This window comes from Penaeus monodon, chromosome 15, assembly GCF_015228065.2.
Source record: "Penaeus monodon isolate SGIC_2016 chromosome 15, NSTDA_Pmon_1, whole genome shotgun sequence".
In the NCBI taxonomy this organism is placed as follows: Eukaryota; Metazoa; Arthropoda; class Malacostraca; order Decapoda; family Penaeidae; genus Penaeus; species Penaeus monodon.
In genome coordinates, this window is record NC_051400.1 from 28,648,020 (window position 1) to 28,651,063 (window position 3,044).

General features: G+C 34.4%; 1 protein-coding gene across 1 annotated transcript in view; it reads right to left on the bottom strand.

The window, feature by feature from the left end:
• The window catches only part of LOC119581917 (NEDD8-activating enzyme E1 regulatory subunit-like), a gene marked incomplete in the record, with an annotated part of 10,240 nt that overhangs the window by 388 nt on the left and 6,808 nt on the right, over positions 1-3,044 (bottom strand). Inside the window, 5 exon segments of the mRNA XM_037930080.1 lie at positions 1-1,035; positions 1,220-1,356; positions 1,600-1,799; positions 1,960-2,239; positions 2,469-2,718. Coding sequence (XP_037786008.1) covers positions 805-1,035; positions 1,220-1,356; positions 1,600-1,799; positions 1,960-2,239; positions 2,469-2,718 — 1,098 coding nt within the window.

Genomic DNA, 3,044 nt, shown 5'->3' on the forward strand with positions numbered 1-3,044 from the left:
GCATATGTTAATATCAACAGAACCCCTTTCTCTGCATAGAAACATGTCTATTCTCATATATCTCTCTCTACATGCATACAGTCACACAAAGGGAAATACACATATGTGTAAGAATATGTCTCATTCCATTTTTTTCAGCAAAGTGATTTACTGTGCAGAATAAAATTATGCAACATTTACAATGTAATTAGCAGAAGACATACTGTAAATGCAAATGTGCATATAAAAATGCTTTAACAAAAAAGTTTTAACACTTAAAAGCAATGAATGGGCCTGTGCAGACATGTTCACAGAATGTTGCGGGTCCTAGCAGCTCATTAACTATTTCCTGAATAACATCTTTATTTTACTCTATTACTTATTCTTAAATTAACTGAACAGAAAGACAGACATGGGCTTCAAGGAAGGAAAAGAAGAAAAAACAATGAAAAATTTTATGATTGCCTAGCTGCATACTTGAAACATAAAGCACACAGCATTTATTGAACAATCAACATGATATAGAAATCAGATGCAGGTTTTGTAAGTAAGAGGCAAAATTGAATTACCTAAACTTAAAAATACTGAAAATGGAGTTAAAGATGCAAATGACCACCAAATCTTTAACACCTGCTGACATTCTTATGAAAGAAAAGCCAATTTTTCACATTCCATCTATTTACTGAAAGTATGTAACAGACTAAAAATTATCTGCAAAAATTTTTTGGGCGTGCACATATATTAAGGATTTTCTTTTTTGGATTCAAATATTTATGGTAACTGAATAATAAATACAGGAAAATAATATAAATAAAATGAGTCTTATCACAGTGTAAATGTTGCTGAGGTTGCTGTTATAGCATTGTAAATGTGAGTATTATGTATTGGCACATATTGTGCTGTGATGATTTTAACAGCCTCATGGGCAGCACAGCCTCCAATATAAGCAGCAATGGAATGCACTTCTGCCGCACCATATCTACACATCTCGTGAATGAAGTCGTCTTTGATGATTGGCCCACAGCCCCAGTCTGCCAAAAGCCTGTTTACACAAACCTAAAAATATGAAAACAAAACATGAATAGGATCTACAATGTCACATATCTATACTACATTAAGAACTGAAAAAATCTTTCTAAATACAAAATGTTCATCAAATGTAGTAATGCTTATGCTTACTACCCCACATGTATATTTTTATCAAAATACTCCAAAAAATGAATACAAAAGCTCAACTGACCTTAAGACGCACAATATCTGTTTCAACTTGATCTTGGAAGTACCCTGGATAAGCTCGGAATTCAGAGTGGAACTGGTCTACTGCACGAAGCATCACATACCAAACAAGTTCACTTTCTGGGTTCTCTAAGTGAGCACCTGAAAAATATAAAATCATTTAAGTATCTAACACCCTAAGTTGGTGAGTGTATAATTAGCATAAATAGGATATCTTGTACACCAATGTTTTTAACCCAATTAAGGTTTCAGAGTGGGCAATGCTTCAGCAGTTCAAGGTAAATATTTGAAGTATGGGAAGTACAAAATTATCATTCTCTTTGCTCTTGGCTGCAACATAAACAATTGTTTTATATATCCAAAAATGTATATAAAATTACTTACCAATATCCCCAAGATTGATACTGCCTTTGTATTCATCAGCAATAGATTTTCCCTTGAGAACTCGCAGTGCATGGGCATTTTTACAGAATGCCTTCACATCACTTTCAGTTATCATGACTTTTCTTGGCCCTAGTTGCTGACTTAGCTCCTGCACTCTTCTTAAGACCCAATCTGCATCCTGTGCTGCCTGCTCCCGATATCTGCCAAGTACACAAATGTGAAGGGATTGATATATAATGTATAACTTTACAAAGAAATTGCTCATTCTTATTGCTACAGACTTTCTTTTTCTTCTTCATTTTGGGAAAATAAATAAATAAATAAATGTTCTCAAAACTTTGTACAGCAAAATCTACTTACAAATTCTGAATCTTGATATATTTTTCTGAGTCGGCTGTCATATCTGGAATGGTCCCCCTTACAGGCAACGCTCCACGACCTTCTGAAGTCACAAATTCATGCAGTGCTTTTGCCAATATCCAAAAGGGTCGCGTGGAGGGAGTGAGGGTATTTGAGGCAGCCTCATTTAGGATAGACTCCACACCCGAAGGAATCCGTGTGGGCATCAACGATGTGTTTACTGCCTTCATCGCTTCTTCAAAATTCTCCTCTGTTTCCCCACTCTCTTTTTCTCTCATACCTTTGGTTTAAAAAAATTTAAATTCATGAGTATGCATTATACTTGACTTTTTCCTCTGGTATACTTTACACATTACTCTAGTAGGTACAATCACATACATGGATAGAAAACAACTGAAAATGAACAGATAAATAACAATAATTTCATCATTACAAAATGACACATGCACACACATTCAACAAATGGAATAGAGATAATGCATTTCCTCTAATTGCATAACTGACCATACCTTCTTTGACAAGCTGAATGAAATCTTTCTTCTCCCTATAATTCTTTGGTGGAGCTCCATATCGCTGATTCCACTGCTGAAGTGTCTTGTAGAGTATAACAACATATGGAACATGAGAGTGTTCTTTGGAATCCATTGTCTCCAGGTCGAGACTGTCCATGTATTTCTGCAAGGCGGGGAAAGGTCTGTCCAGACGAAGGTCAGGCATTTCATTGTCAGGGTGACTTTCAATAACAGTATGCTCTTCTATCTGAAAAGTTTAATAGGTAAAAATAAATGGAAAAGATAAAAAATAATGTAAATAAATAATATAAACAATTATTTGTTCTTCCACTCTCCTTCTCAGCTATTACTATTACTATTACTATGGATACAGTTTCTCTCAAATTTAAACATCTTTTACTCTTCTAATTCTGCCTAAATGTAGTCTCTGTTTTCAGGTAATCCAAAAATTACAGAATATAACTTATAAAACCTTAAATAACACAATGATATTTATAATCAACTTGCGATATGTGCTTAACTACACAAATCTCACCATCTTCAGGAAATTCAAGAATTACAAGAAATTCCCAC